A 14,626-nucleotide genomic window follows, 5' to 3' on the forward strand; every position below is an offset into this window, starting at 1 on the left:
TACCTATTTTTTATATATATAAAAAAAGGTAAAACCGCGTAACTTCGGAAATCCGCGTAAAAAGAAAACGGTATTAAAAAAAACGGGTAAAAAGAGACCCCAGTGTAGAGCGATTTATTTCTTACCACGAAATAAACATTAGTTCCAACAATGAATTTCTCGTTTCTTAGAGTATTTCGTGAGGCAGTAGTTAGAGGGCCATATCTGGTGAATATGATGGGTGTGGCAGCGATTTGAAGCACCATTCATGCAACTTCGTCATGGTTGTATATGTCGTTTTTGATCCACCGTGAGCAAACGCGGCCCCCACCTTGACAACTGCTTCTGTATATACGAATGTTCCGTGTGACTGCTGTGTCGATCACGTTCCATGTGCTTGTGTATCTCTGTGTGTATGTGCGTATGTGTGTATGTAACGTTTTTTTGCACTAACTTTTCTCGGAGATGGCTGTACCGATTTTCACAAACTTAGATTTAAATGAAAGGTCTTGTGGTCCCATACAAAATTCCTGAATATCATCTGGATCCGACTTCCGGTTCCGGAGTGTGGGGTAAAATGTGAAAAAAAAATTACAATATGTGTTTTCTTTTTTTGTAAGTTCTACACTGGACCCTTGATAAGATTTGCTTCTATGAGCTAACGTTCCTAGGCTATGGCGACCACTTGATTACTGTTTTTTTGTGCAGATTCAAACAGACTTTATAAAATTGTTGTTAAGCTTCTCTTCACCAAGCTTGTATTCAAGTTTTGTATGCAAGCAGTTATTTTTATAGCGGTTCCCTACCTTTCTGCGATTTCGATTGAAGTGATAAACTTTTTCTCATTATCAATCGAGTTCATCTTATATAAATTAGAAATTAATCTTATGCACTCAAAAGCGATGCTTTCCCTTTGATATAAAACTTACTTCTTCAGAACCGTCGACTATGGCAGGGAAATCCGGTATGCCGGAGATTTTTTGCAGACAAAATAGGACCCTGCTAGCTATTAATCATTATTTCAATGATATACCATTGAAAATACATGGCTATGAACATTCAAATCAATACGTAGAAATATTTCCAATCAAATGGTGACATAATATTATCAATTATACAAAATTAACTTCAGAATTCAGGTGGACCAGAATCTAGGTTCTGAGATTAGTTCTTGAATGTAATTAAAAATTCAGTTCTCTACTACTGCTGGTTTACTGCTAGCCACGATGTCTGAATGCGAAGAAGAGCACCACCTGAGCATTTGAAGTTTTTACCACCTCATTATTACTGATGGTGGTGAAGAACATCAGCACGATATCCAGTTCCGTCTAGCGTACTAGAAAAAATGAATAATTCTAGGTCAAGATTTAACTATTACACTCGGCCAATAGAACACCGAAACTGATATGTGCCTGACTACCTCAAAACTGTCGTCCTGGTGTGAAAAAGGCAAGCAAACGAGATGAGTTTACCTCGTTGTTTCCAAAAGTTTGAGAAAAACTAGATTTTGAGTTATTTATGGCTTTATTTACACTGTTGAAAATTTAATCACAAATTCCTGATTATATTGCTGATAGCATGAAGAAAAAATTATGTTGTTGCGTTAAGTATAACAAGAGATATTCACGATCAAAAACTTATCACTCTCCCAGAGGGTAAATTTTGAAAAGGCGCCTCATAGTAAAGTAAGTCGTATTCACGACAAAACAATTTTAAGAATACCACAGTATTATATATGATAGTTTGTTTGATATGAGAAAGGCATCACTACACCACTAGGTAAATTAAAACAGGTTTTTTTTTTTATTTCGGATATGCATATTCCAGTGAAAGAAACTATCAAAATGCTGGACGGGATTCATTTCTGGCATTCAGAAGAGTCAAACTGTGGATTTCTTTACGATATTGAACACTATTTAATTCACTATTCATTTTTCAAGTTCCAGACTTTATTTACCTTTGTATTTTAGAATCATAATTTTTCTTAAATTTTGATTTTTTTTAAGTGGAAGTCAATTGCACAGATATCCAAATGTTATTTTAATTTAAAGGATTCATAATTCGCTCTGCAACAAATCCGAAGAAATGTCTGATTCATGAATCATACCGGCTGGGCGTTTCGCCTAGCAGCCCTTCATGATTAGCAATGGCAAATTGCAATGGAGCTCGCATTCACTGGTTGAGTAAAGCAAAATCAAACAGCACTCGGACAAGCAGTCAGTTATAGGACGTGTACTTATGTACAGCTGGATTCCCAATAGGCCAGCTGTTATCACGTTTCCGTGCGTCTGATAGGACTTATCTTTGTTCAAAGGGTAGAAAGCCAAGATCTTGAGTAGCAATCGCAAACCGAGCGCTGAGGTGCAGGAAACGATATAAATGTCACAAAACGAACAGAAAAAAGAATAGCAACGTTTTACGGATGTAATAATAAGAAGAAACATTCAGCGCACGGCGATAGCGATTTGCCCACCGAAACTCATCTTGTGACACCTTTCGGCATTGAACTTGAAGTTGACCGTTTTGTTCGCGCTAATTGTACTTGTTAAATAGCAGACGGCATGATTTTTTAGCTAAAGTTGCATGTTTTTATCTACCGGACGGCGACCGAACGAGGAAAAAATGCAAATATTTACTTTTGTTTTGTCTGACCGCGTTCCAGGTTCGGGTAAATTTTGGTATGGGAGAAAAAGTTCGAAGGTGTTTTGTCATTAGTATACGGCAGTCATGCTGTTTTGTTCAACAAATAAAAAAAAAAGCATGGCACTCATTGATGGGCTGCGCAAGTTGTTTTGTGTAGGCACTAGTGCACGTTACTCGATGCCGACTAATTTCTCGTTGAACAAATTCTAATTTACTATTTAATAAAGAGAGGAAAAATAGAATAAATTACTATGAAAATCATATTGTCACTGGTATTAGCATTTCAATAATAGTTCCTTGAGCTCGAGAAGTCTTATGGCTCCATTCGGAATTCCTAAACTTCATCCGAACCCGAAACCCGATTTCGGAGTTACAGGATGAAGAATGTTAAAAAATTCAAACAGTCACAACTGGCTGGCTCAAGTGGCACGTTCCCCTAGTTATTTGGAGATTTGTGTCTTGCTGTGGCTTCTCATCAATGAAGGGAAGGATGGAAGGAATATGTGAAGTGAGGAATGGGAAGGGAAGTCAGAGTCAGAGCTCTGACCAGAATCTTGCAATGATACTTGGAAAAATGCAATAGACATTTTCCGATTTAAATCTGGTAAAAAATCGTCAGTGTTCAAGAGAGTTTAGAGAGATTATGTAGGATATCACATTTCGTTTGGCAGCGTGGTGAACTAACACTATAAACATGTAAGAGTTGTATTTACTATTGATGGCTTTAGCCCCACAGGAATTCATATAATATGAAGAATATTTGGAGATTTGTATCTTGCTGTGGCTTCTCATCAATGAAGGGAAGGATGAAAGGAATATGTGAAGTGAGGAATGGGAAGGGAAGTCATCGCTCGGCGAACAGTGGTTATATGGCAAATAAGGAGTGTATCGAAAATAAGCTATCCACATACATTCGTGTTGTACGCATGTTGTATTTGTGATGCTTTTTATGTTCAGATCACAGCATGCTGTGTGTTTGGCTGTTAGCTTTCGTATGTTTACTTGTTTGTGCGGTCGAAATTCCGCGTTTTCAAAATGTCGCGTATTGAAAAGGAAGTGAAAATTAAGGTTCTGGACACATGGCTAAGTGAGAAGGGTATTACTATGCGAAAATTGGCGAAGCGGTTTGGAATTCATCATGCCAGTGGTAAAACCATCATTAATAAGTTTGGAGAACACTATTCGTTGGGTGAGCTACCAGGAAGAGGCAGAAAAGCCGGTTTTTCCAACCCGACACTAGTCCAGAAAGTGGTATCTCTAGTCTTGAAGAAAACATCAATGTCAATACGTGATTTGGCCAAAAAAGCAGGAACGAGTGTCGGAATGATCCAGCATATCAAGAGGCGAAATCACCTGAAGACCTACAAGAAGCAGAAAATCTCGAAACAAAGTGTAGAACAGAAGAAGTGAGCAGCAACAAGGGCCTGGAAATTGTATTCGCGTCTTTCGCAGTGTCCGGATGCATGCGTTTTGATGGACGATGGGACTTATGTAAAGGAGGACTTAAAAATCCTTTCAGGTCCACAATGCTTAACTGTCGTTGTTTGGGAGGATGTGAGCGATGCGGACAGGTCGATTCAAGTAGAGAAACTCGGTCGAAAGATACTGGTATGGCAAGCAATATGTTCCTGTGGTTTGAAGTCAAATGCAGAAATCTATCGATCTGAATGTCTCCAGGAGTGATTGCTGCCTTTATATAAGAAGCATAGTACACCTCCACTGTTTTGGCAGGATTTAGCGTCGGCTCACTATGCCAAAACCAATCTCAATTGGCTTGCGAAAAAGGGTATAAATTTCGTTGAAAAAAATATCAATCAATATGGGTCGAAGAGCGTTCGATCAAAAGTTCGAAAATTCTTGAAGGAATAACTTAAATTTCATTCGGTTTTCATTATACTCAAGTTAAACCTCGCACAACAACGGATCAATTTTTAGTTTGAATAAAATATCGTTTTTTATCTTAATTTGAAAGAAAAATTTGTGGATAGCTTATTTTCGATACACTCCTTATGTCGAAAAACAAACATAATTTCTGTATATGCCTTCAATTAGTGAGTTTCCCTGTAACACGGAATTTTGGGCTCCGCAAGGACAAAGTGCACAAATATTCCGTTTACGCCTACCTTTTTAGGCTACTGCAGTCATTCAGTCATCGGCACGAAAATATACCTAGACTTGCGAGCTCGCGTTCCAGTGGCCTTTTACGACATAGAACAGGAAACCAATGGATCAATTCTTGGTTGGAATAATTGCCATATAGCTTCCCTGTTTGCTGGACTTATACCATCAGGAGAGGTAGACTATAGTGTTATTTTTAACCAGTTGAGCACCGCTACGGACACTACACCGCTATCTAGGCTGCTCAGAGAGCGAAGTTGACATTGAAGATCAATTTCCATTGGTGGCCGAGCAGCCGATAAATCACTGTAAAACACGAAAGAAACTCAAAACTGAGCTTATATCAATTCCAATCGATAGATTTTAACAGTTGACAACCAAAAGAACCGAGTTCGGTTATACCGGTCCCCAACTTCCGGTTTCGAAAGCACCGGAAATAGTGGTCATTCTCTAAAACATGGATCTCACTTACTTTCCGCAGAAATGGCAGATTTGACAAATGGCTAATGGCAAAACTTATAGTTTGTAGGTCAGTTGATGACCATACAAAACGACTTCGATTCCATACCCCCTTTTCTAAGAGACCCGGATAGATATAAATAGCGAGGAAAGATCAATATAATAACAAATTTTATCATCATCTCGTGTTTTGATGTTTTTGTACTGTCATAGTGATACTTAATAGTCCATGGAAGAAATAAAGGGTATTTTTATAAGAGCTTGCTGATTTGAAAATCAATAAAACTCATGCCAAATTATGAAATGGTCAATTTTTTTTATTTGGTAGATAATTTTTTGGCATTAAACATTTAAATATTATTTCGGGAGTATGGCCGCCACGACCATTTTTTCAAGTATTTGAGGACGTATTTCAGCAACGACGCAGCGAATGGTTTCCAAAGCATCAATCGTTTAATCCACGTAAATCAATGACTTTACGATGAGCATGAACTTAGCGAGGCACCTCTCGCCGATGATAACATAAACAGGTGAATAATTTGTTGCTAATTAGTTACGGTAATTTTGAATTTGTTGCTCAATTTATTTTTTATTTTTTCGAGTACTTCGCTAAGTTCATATGAAGTTAGCGAAGCCTTCCTTCCAAATATGCTTCAAAACAAATCGACGCCTAGTAAATAATTTGTTGCTAATTAGTTACGGTAATTTTGAATTTGTTGCTCAATTTATTTTTTATTTTTTTGAGTACTTCGCCAAGTTCACATGAAGTTAGCGAAGCCTCCCTTCCAAATATGCTTCAAAACAAATTGAACTCTAGTGAATAATTTGTTGCTAATTAGTTACGGTAATTTTGAATTTGTTGCTCAATTTTTTTGAGTACTTCGCTAAGTTTATATGAAGTTAGCGAAGTCCCCCTTCCAAATATGCTTCAAAACAAATCGAAGCCTACTGAATAATTTATTGCTAATTTGTTGCTAATTAGTTACGGTAATTTTGAATTTGTTGCTCAATTTTTTTAAAATTTTTTTGAGTACTTCACTAAGTTCATATGAAGTTAGCGAAGCCCCCCTTCTAAATATGCTTCAAAACAAATTGAACCCTAGTGAATAATTTGTTGCGAATTAGTTACGGTAATTTTGAATTTGTTGCTCAATTTTTTTTTTGAGTACTTCGCTAAGTTTATATGAAGTTAGCGAAGTCCCCCTTCCAAATATGCTTCAAAACAAATCGAAGCCTGGTGAATAATTTATTGCTAATTTGTCGCTAATTAGTTACGGTAATGTGGAATTTGTTGCTCAATTTTTTTTTCGAGTACTTCGCTAAGTTTATATGAAGTTAGCGAAGCCCCCCTTCTAAACATGCTTCAAAACAAATTGAACCCTAGTGAATAATTTGTTGCTAATTAGTTACGGTAATTTTGAATGTGTTGCTCAGTTTAATTTTAATTTTTTTTTGAGTACTTCGCTAAGTTTATATAAAGTTAGCAAAGCCCCCCTTCCAAATATGCTTCAAAACAAATCGAAGCCTAGTGAATGATTTATTGCTAATTTGTTGCTAATTAGTTACGGTAATTTTGAATTTGTTGCTAATTTTTTTTCGAGTACTTCGCTAAGTTTACATGAAGTTAGCGAAGCCTCCCTTCTAAATATGCTTCAAAACAAATTGAACCCTAGTGAATAATTTGTTGGTAATTAGTTACGGTAATTTTGAATTTGTTGCTCAGTTTATTTTTAATTTTTTTTTTTTTGAGTACTTCGCTAAGTTTATATAAAGTTAGCAAAGCCCCCCGTCCAAATATGCTTCAAAACAAATCGAAGCCTAGTGAATGATTTATTGCTAATTTGTTTCTAATTAGTCACGGTAATTTTGAATTTGTTGCTCAATTTTTTTTTCGAGTACTTCGCTAAGTTTATATGAAGTTAGCGAAGCCCCCCTTCTAAACATGCTTCAAAACAAATTGAACCCTAGTGAATAATTTGTTGCTAATTAGTTACGGTAATTTTGAATGTGTTGCTCAGTTTAATTTTAATTTTTTTTTTGAGTACTTCGCTAAGTTTATATAAAGTTAGCAAAGCCCCCCTTCCAAATATGCTTCAAAACAAATAGAAGCCTAGTGAATGATTTATTGCTAATTTGTTGCTAATTAGTTACGGTAATTTTGAATTTGTTGCTAATTTTTTTTCGAGTACTTCGCTAAGTTTACATGAAGTTAGCGAAGCCTCCCTTCTAAATATGCTTCAAAACAAATTGAACCCTAGTGAATAATTTGTTGGTAATTAGTTACGGTAATTTTGAATTTGTTGCTTATTTTTTTAAATTTTTTTAAGTACTACGCTGGAAGGGAGGCTTCGCTAATTTTATGTAAACTTAGCGAAGTACTCGAAAAAATTAAAAAAAACTGAGCAACAAATTCAAAATTACCGTAACTAATTAGCAACAAATTATTCACTAGGCTTCGATTTGTTTTGAAGCATATTTGGAAGGGTACTAGTACTAGTACTCAAAAAAATTTAAAGAAAATTGAGCAACAAATTCAAAGTTACCGTAACTAATTAGCAACAAATTAGCAACAAATTATTCACCTATTTGCGTTATCATCGGTGAGGGGTGCTTCGCTAAGTTCATGCTCAAAGAAAATATTTGCATTTTGCTTTCTTTAATTTCTGATCTTAATTCAGATGGTGGGGGAAATGCCTCCGCAGAAATCACCTCTCTCTAGTCGTGATCTTCCAAATCTACCCGTTGGTTGTCAGAAATCGCTATTCTGTGACGACACAAGTCTGTTAGCCACAGGTAGAAATCTAAGAGTGATCTGCAGTCGCCTATAAAGAAGTTTAAATATTTTCAGTGATTATCTGTCAAAATGGAAAATTAAACCAAATGCAACAAAAACGCAATTAATTATCTTTCCTCATAAGCCAAGAGTTTCTTTTCTTAAACCAAACAATAATCACATTCTCAAATTGAATGGCTTGGAATTGACATGGTCTGATCAAGCTAAATACTTAAGTTTAACGTATGACAAAAAACTCACTTTCAATGATCAAATTGAAGGAATCCAGGCAAAGTGTAATAAATATATTAAATGTTTATATCCTCTTATAAACAGAAATTCTAAGCTCTGTCTAAAAAACAAATTGTTACTTTATAAACAAATTTTTAGACCAGCCATGCTTTATGCAGTACCAATTTGGTCAAGTTGTTGTCCCACCAGGAAGAAAACGCTTCAAAGGATTCAGAATAAAATTCTGAAAATGATTTTGAAGCGTCCTCCCTGGTTTAGTACAAATGAGTTACACAGACTCACAAATATAGAACCATTAGATGTAATTTCACATAATATTATAAGCAAACTCCGACAAAAATCGATGCAATCTTCAATTGAATCGATTCGCTCTCTGTATTTGTTAGTAAGTTAGTATATAAGTTCCGTTTCCCCATTACACAATACAAGTAGGTTTAGAATTTTCCCTACACAAAAATCTCAGAATTGCGGAAGCAAATGAGGTCCTCGTGGTAACAACCAAATCATATATATAATAGGATTGAAAAGTCACCACTTGTGGCTGAACACCCAATTTAAATCTTAATAATTTAATTTTAACTCATATTCCAATAAATAGTTATTTAAAAAAAGTAAAAAAAAACTCTCTCTAGTCGTCGGCGTTGGCTATCCCTCAGTTGAGTCTGAACGAGCGGCAGCGAGTTCGGACAGCAGGTCATTAATGCGGTGGAACCACATTAGACTTTACAAAATCTAAGTAAATTAAAAATTCCATTATTCTATTCTATCAAGCAGTATGTTGATCTGTTATGTAAATCGAGGATTTGGCATCCAGCCACTATAGGCGACTGGGACTTTAGACTAGTACAGATACAACGATGTTGTTACAAAGCCAAATCACCAAAAATTTCTTCCTATTGAGAAGCATCTCAGGTACCGGACGAAGGAGCTAGTTTTGAAGAAACAGTAGGTAAAATATTAAACGAAGTCCTATCATTACTTAAAAACCCATGAGTAATGTCAAGAGTAAAGTACGAATTTTATACTATGAAAAGAAATTCAAGCCAAAACTTGTACTAAATTAGAATGTAATAGATTCCAACTAGAACGAAATATCTCAAGCTCCAAATAAAAAGCCAAGCATCTTCCCAAGCATATATAGTCGAGGAGGTCGAGAAAAGGACCCACCAACCTGAAGAAACCACTGGCAATATATTTGAAAATATCCCCAGTTCAAATCAAGTACTTCTATCCTATCTATATTCTCGACAACTAAAGCCAGACGACGTGATAATCAGGCGGACACATATGCTATTCCCTCCCAGTTGAATCATATAACTCACCAATAAGTAGGAGATAAGATATAACGGGTTCGCTTATTATGTGTTCTTACGAAAGAAAAAAAAACAAGAGCACAGCGGGCATGAGCTCATGAATATAAATTGGATCTGAGGGAATAGTCGAAATAAAAATATTTTACTTTTTATAATTTATAATGCCAGGAAATTTTGAAAAATTGAACTATTTACAGTTTATTTCATGTTTCAAATTGCTTGTCATACAGCTGAATCTGTCGATCACTATTATAATGATAGAAGATGTTACGATTTAAAATTGGGCCAACACCATATGTTGAATTCGTACTTAATAATGAAAAAATGGGTATATGTCAGCAAAATAATAACAAATGTCGGCGATTTATGTTGAATCGCGAGGAGGAATTAGCAGTTCAACATAAGCTGCTGATGAATTAATGAATCGAAGACGAGACGTAAAAACTGCAAAGACTGATATTATCAAAAACTGATCAACTTTAATTTGAAGCATTTTTTTCAACTTGCTAAGAGGCGGATAGAGTCTAACACTAAAAAAATCATTTTTTTCTTCTTCTTGTTTTCTTATTGTAAAAACATTTCGAGAATATTTTGTCAAATTTTCAAGGATGAAGGATTTTTGAAGATGTTTGGATGTATGGTACCGGTCGTGAGACGGCCTGAATGTAGACCATGGTCGATGTACGTTCTATCATGCCTAGTCGTGTTTTGGAGCTATGTCTATCACAACGCTTAGGGTGGCGAAATGGTAGCGCGTATACACGGGACGCATAGAAACGCAGGTTCGAATCCTGTCTCTAAGCGTATATTTTTTCCAAAAAATTATCTTTTCTGTAAGTTGTTTGATTCATTTGGCTTCTCCAATATATGTTTCATTGCAAAAACTGAAATTTTCAAGCTTATCGAAACAAAACTCGGGAAATTGTGGACCTTTATCTTCTCTTATCTAATACTGCGAAAAAGCAAGCACAGGCCCAAGAGTTCTGCTTTGATTGACAAAATACAAAGCAAAAATGTGATTTTACGAAAGAGTTAGTCCTCACGCGCTTCCTAGAAAAATGAATTGTTTCCTTCGATTTCATGAACAATGAACTTTAAACGCATTTTTCTCGAAATCACGTTTTAAAAGTCCGTGTCCATTTGAAAACTACTTTACCAATTATTCTCAAATTTGGGCACACACTTTCTACATATAAAATACCCAACCGCAACGTTCTCTTTACAATTTTTTTTTGTTACTTTGGGGAGGTTTTACAGCTACAAAATGACTTTTGACTATAAACAATCACAAAAAATTCAAAATATTAAAAAAAAATCGAATGACAACGTAGGGGTCTAGAAAAACATCGACTACAACAATGTTGCTTTGATTTTATGACTTCTGATAATTCTGAGATACCTTGGACACCGCAAATCATGATTTCTGAAAAGGAATCCTTGAAAATACTTCTTTACCGACTTATTTTCCAATATTTTTCCACGAAAAATTTACAAAATATTTTTCGAACGAAACTGTGTATTATGCAAAACATTCGAATTTATTTTTTGAACGATAACTAACTTTGAATTTGACACTTGCTCAGAAGCTGGGAATACAATTTCGCTCGTGCATCACAAAAAATTCCAACTACTAGCATGGCAAGTTGGTAAAACTGTTGAATGTGGCCAAATTAACTATCATCAACGGAATCAAAATTGACGGTCGTTAGCTAGGAAAACTGGATTGAAGAGAAAAATGAAAGTGCAAGAGGCCACAAAAACATCGAAAGAAAAGATTGGTCAACTGTTTCAAACGGAACCAAAATTAAGGATAAGCAAAACGAATCGGCCAGAGTACGATCACGGCACGGCTGTACACGAAACTTCTCACGAAATTTGATTGCATAGTAATGTAAAAACCTATGTCAAGACAGATTTGTTGTGGTCTCCTGGACAGGAATGTTATACGGCAACTATAAGCGGAAATGTGGTAGGAGTTTCCAAATTCATTTAGCTGACCATCGGTTTACAAGTTTTGAAGAGTGAGATTTACATTGCGACTGGGACCGTCAATCGGATTTATTCATGTTTAGAAGTGTTTTTTCACGCATGTTACCTTCCTTCGAGCAACGCAATTGTTTTGTTCTGTTTTGGCTGGATTTGGCACCTTACCATTACTGAACAATACATGAAGTTGAATGCCACAAATAACTTTCCAAACACACCCAAGATCCACCTGTTCCGACTGGATTCCTCAATTCTCAGAGATGTATTGCTCTTCTTAATTTCAGAACCCCGTTCAGACAGTAGCTAGGATAATCGGTCCAAAGACATAAGAGACCAGTAATGTCTCGCCCGACTCTAATCCCATTGTGCAGTTCCAAGATGTGTATTTTTTTAGTCCGTAGTTCATTTTTATATATGATCGAAGGAGTATTTTATATCGGACCTCAAATATGATTAATTGGTGCAGTTGGTTATCCGTATCTTTTATCAGCATCAACGATAAATTTATTACATGACTGATTCCCGTCTGAACGATTCCTGTGTTGTTTAGAATGATTTTCAATTAGTCCCAAAATTACAGCCATACTATGGTAAAATTCCACATACAACTCTTAACTCCTATAATTTCAAACAATAAATAAAGTTCACATTTCGATGGGAAATAGAATTAATAGAACGATAATAATGTTCAATATAGCGCTCGATGGTGCGATACGAAGATCCGTCGGGCGGAGAAACGGAAGCATCCTCTATAAGTCTCACATGCTCCTTGATTTTGCGGACAACATCGATATTATTGGTGTGGATCGTAGAGCTGTGGAAGAGGCTTTCGTGCCTTTCAAGGATAAAACTGCGAGAATAGGGTTGACGAGACAAAGTACATGGTGGCTTAATACTCCCTGTTACCCTGTACGGCCACGAGGCATGACCGTTGAAGAAAACAGATATTTGAGTACTCGACGTCTCGACGTCGACGGCTCAATAATCTTGCGCTCAGTACTCGGCGACAAACAAATAATGGAGAATGGCGCAGACGCATGAATCACGAGCTGTACCAAGTATACAAACATGCAGACATTGGAAGGCTTATAAAACACGGCAGACTACAGTGAGCTGGACATGTAGCAAGAATGCCGAAAGAGAGAAAGGCCTATGTGATGCTCAGCAGAGAACCTGGGAGATGTTGTCGGCGACTCAAGATCGATTATCCAGAAAATCTACAATTTGTTGGATCATGTTTCTGAGACGGGATATGCCCCATTACAGAAGTGTAAGTTAGAATGACAATTCAAAGAACGACGCGAAACTTGCCAAAAATTATTCCCCAAATGTCAGCGTTCAACCCACGGTACCTTCTTCTACCATTTGTGAAACTGTTCTGCTAATTAAGCTTTTATGGAGTCATATAAAAACATCTTCTTAAAGTATCGGATGGAGTGCCTGCACCTGTAGCATTCATTTTGTAAAATTAGCTATTCAAGCGAAGAAAATTGGATTATGACCTTATACTACAATTCTGTACAGAATTTCCATTATGACTTAAGTACAAATGACACATTCTCTTTCAATAATTACGGAATAGTCCTATAATTTTCAATAATTTCTCAGGTGCAGATTGAAAAATGATAGTTTTTCTCCATTAGAGAGGTTAGCAATCCTTTACACAGAATTGTTATTTTTTATAATTTCATTTGGCAGGCCTGTACCCAGGATTTCATTTCGGGAGTCTGAGACATCCTAAATAATTATATGTTTTTGATTTCGGCCCCTCGGCCCCCCCTCTGAGTACGTGACTGTCATTAGGAGATGAATCCAGACTACCTTATTTTGAAAGGGATTAACCTAGCAGTTGTAATCCAATTAGAATTTGGATAACATTCAGTTTTAATATTAGTTTTACTCTATTGAAATTACGTATTAAAGGCTTAGATCAAAGCTATTTTATACAAAACTTTGTACGCAGCTGTCAGTCGAAAGTCGAACAAGACTAATTGTTAATTCAGCTGGGTGGTAGATAACGGAGTATAGTTCAGGTTCAACACTGCACATAGTGACTCATGTCCCTGTCGATATTATCGTCAGCTGAGGGGAATAACGCCACACAATTTCCAGCGTGAGCTCTGTAACCAATTCGATAAGCAAAGCTGTATGCAAAGCCTGCAAGGCACGACAACTTGTGTTAGCGTAGTATGGCCATAGGGACAAGACGACACAGCAACTAATGTGCTAGTGTGGGTTTCAACACCGGCTCGAAGCCAAGTCGAGTCGATACATATTTTGGTAGATCCACGAAAGACTGTAAAGTGATGATTCATTTTCCAATCTAATCCTTTTCGTTACTCTGGCTCTAATCTGTGCAGACTTGGTTGGCTGACTATCTGTTATCGTATGTTTTTTTTGATTATAAATGAATTCGTGCGATTTCTTTTTAAACACCCAGCCCCGAAACGCAGCGGTGGATCGCGGATTAATTATTTGTGAAAAAAAAGAAATACTTGCACGTTTACAATCTACGAAAATTGAGAGATCTCACCTCCAGTTTTCTCCATTTTTCGTTCGTTTCCTTGGACAATGTTCGCCGTTTCTCTCTCTTTCTCCTAAGGTGATCGCGGTACGTTTATTTTTTTTCCCTTATAAATGAAAAAGCTTTACATCGGACTCGATGGCGATGTGCTTCTCACTGCCCCAGTGGAATTCTTGTTTTCTTCTTTGTTGTCAATGCAGTCACATCAGACCCTAACACTCTTGGTACAGCCCCTGCTGTAGGCCACACGAGTGTATCAATTTCTAAACTGCCCCCTTTTCCGACTCTTGTTCATTTGTTTCGATCGCACTACAGATTTATCACACTTCTTTTACATTTTTAACACTTTGTTGCAATTTTCAACTACGCTTGATATCCCTGTGTTTACGACTGGCGATCAGCCAGTAACTGAATTGAATTGCACTTCGAAGTTTGGAACACCAAATTATGCACTGAAAGAAACACAACAAATGACACTAATTCCAAATATGCAAATTTCGTTTGGAGTTCACATACACTGCACAAATGGAAATTCATTAAAATTTCTCTTTTTGTGTGTTTGGGACATCGAGCAGAACT

General features: G+C 36.5%; 1 protein-coding gene across 3 annotated transcripts in view; it reads right to left on the minus strand.

Moving 5' to 3' along the window:
• The window catches only part of LOC131438564 (CD2-associated protein), a 39,745-nt gene that overhangs the window by 23,945 nt on the left and 1,174 nt on the right, over positions 1-14,626 (minus strand). For all 3 annotated transcript variants that reach the window (XM_058608675.1, XM_058608683.1, XM_058608668.1), the window contains exon 2: positions 14,057-14,499. In XM_058608675.1, the coding sequence (XP_058464658.1) occupies positions 14,057-14,072 (16 nt within the window). In that variant the 5' untranslated portion in view covers positions 14,073-14,499. The remainder of the gene's footprint in view (positions 1-14,056; positions 14,500-14,626) is intronic.

Source organism: Malaya genurostris, chromosome 1 (assembly GCF_030247185.1).
Source record: "Malaya genurostris strain Urasoe2022 chromosome 1, Malgen_1.1, whole genome shotgun sequence".
Taxonomy (NCBI): Eukaryota; Metazoa; Arthropoda; class Insecta; order Diptera; family Culicidae; genus Malaya; species Malaya genurostris.